Source organism: Penaeus monodon, chromosome 32, assembly GCF_015228065.2.
Source record: "Penaeus monodon isolate SGIC_2016 chromosome 32, NSTDA_Pmon_1, whole genome shotgun sequence".
NCBI classification, from domain to species: Eukaryota; Metazoa; Arthropoda; class Malacostraca; order Decapoda; family Penaeidae; genus Penaeus; species Penaeus monodon.
Window position 1 is genome coordinate 6,107,799 of NC_051417.1, and position 2,045 is coordinate 6,109,843.

Here is a 2,045-nt window from a genome sequence, read left to right on the forward strand (position 1 = left end):
ACTAAAAGGGCTAGAGCACTCCCGTCTCGTCCATTAATGGCAACGACGCTGTATCCATTCCATCGTCCTTCTTGTGTCCCCTCTCGTATATGTCTAAATTGCTCCCTGCAGAGGAGAGAGGTGAAAATATGGGATTTAGTGGCTGGTTTTACCTGAAATATCAGTTCTGTTGAGGGATTGGGAACGTATTAGTGTAAATCCGTTACAAGGTTTTGCTACTGGGTTAGGAATATTAGTTTAGTTCTGTTAAGAGATTTGTTATGGGATTAGGGATGTGTTTGTTTAAATCTGCTAAGAGTCTTTGTTGTGGGATCAGTGGCATCTCAGCTGAAGATTATTGGGGTTCCAATAATCTTATCTGATTGAAATCATACTTCAGGCAGGGAAAATCATTATCTTGGCCAGTCCTACGCACACTATCAGCAGAAATATGGGAGACAAACACAAAACTATTTCTTGCTCAGATCCCAAAAATATTTTTGTGAACAATGAGGATCTACAGTCATGAATACCTTAGAAACCTGTTAAATATTACTAAGCATTCATAACACTAATCAAACCATTCTGAAACCATCCTATACATGCCTAGCTTGGGGAATGAACTGCAATGTACCAAAAATGGGGGGGTTTGATGACCAAAGATGGCTCACAGATTCTGGCTATGCCTAAGTAGTAGAACATGGCTTTGAGAGATCCTGACGTATGTTAAGTGTGTTGCTAAGTGAAGGATTAGTGTAGGATATCTTCAACATGATACTGAAGGTTTCAGTGGTTAGGAGAAATGGGTGGAAGAAGGTTACCTTTGCTTTTGCTGGTTCTCTTAACTGGGTAATGTTCCTTGTGGGAGAGAACTGGATGGCTTAGTTTAATAGAAGTTTTTGATTAAGGTGTTTTCCTGGTTAGGACAATTAGTTGAGGTTTGGTTATGATGATGAGGTGATTGGTTTTTAGGTTGTGTAAAACAAAGAGTACGAGGGTCAACTGGTTAGGATAACTGTGTGGAATTCTGATAATTCTAAATGCATATACCAGATACAGAAGAAGTGCTTCTGATTTGTAAAAAATAAATTGATAATCAGTGTAATATACTAAGGTAAAAAAACACAAGTTACTGGACAGGTCTCCTAAACCTTTAGATAAAAGCCAGTAATCTTTCTACAATCTAAAAAAAAATGAAGAAAAAAGTCTATATATGAATGAAACAAAAATGACGGATTGTCCCTAAGACTGGCCTTGGTGACCAAACTTGAACCAAAGTAACAAGTAAGATCTGTAAATACCACAGTACAACACCTCTTCCTCCTACTCACCCGATTGTTTACGATTTTTTGACGATCTTTCTTCAGGTATGAATGCAGCCACCAGCAGTGCACAGATAACCATTAGAGCACCAAAGACAAATGGTGGGCCAGGCACCAGCTTTGGGCTACTGGTGCCATGGTGGGAGGTGCCGTTCCCAGAGGCTGAGCTATTGGGCTGAAAAGGCAAGAACACAATAATAAAACTTATATCCAAGGCATAATGCAGATGGGGGTAGAGTCTAATTCTTAATCATGAAAATATAACTTGGAATAAGCTAAACAAATTTTCAGAGAATATCCATAATAATCTAATTTTGAATAGCATGAACCTTAATTGATACTCCAATCCAAAAATAATGAACAAATTTTCAGATGTGGTGATTCTAAATATCACTTGAGACACACAAATCACAAACAACCTAATCTTTGAAGAAATGACAGACAAGAAACAAGATTTCACAAATGGTCATATGAGCTACTTACTCTCTGCTCTCCACCTTCTGTCTTCTCTATATTTAGATCCATTTGGAAGAGATAGAATATAAAGCCGAAGACTGCGGGGCCGAGACCAGAGCACAGGCCTCTCATCCCAGTAATGATCCCCTGCACGACTCCTGCAACATGTGAGAAAGGGAGGAATTAGCATGTTCACTGGAGAGCCTATGGTAGGGTTTAGTCATGGACAAGACTTGAATGTTTTGCCTACCTATGGAGACAAATCATAAAGGGGAGAATGGGGTTTTG

The 2,045-nt window shown here is 39.1% G+C and overlaps 1 protein-coding gene across 1 annotated transcript in view; it reads right to left on the reverse strand.

The window, feature by feature from the left end:
• LOC119593391 (hippocampus abundant transcript-like protein 1) overlaps positions 1-2,045 on the reverse strand; it is a gene marked incomplete at its 5' end in the record, with an annotated part of 103,114 nt that overhangs the window by 1,772 nt on the left and 99,297 nt on the right. The window contains 3 exon segments of the mRNA XM_037942321.1: positions 1-105; positions 1,311-1,476; positions 1,785-1,915. Of these exon segments, the coding sequence (XP_037798249.1) occupies positions 11-105; positions 1,311-1,476; positions 1,785-1,915 (392 nt within the window).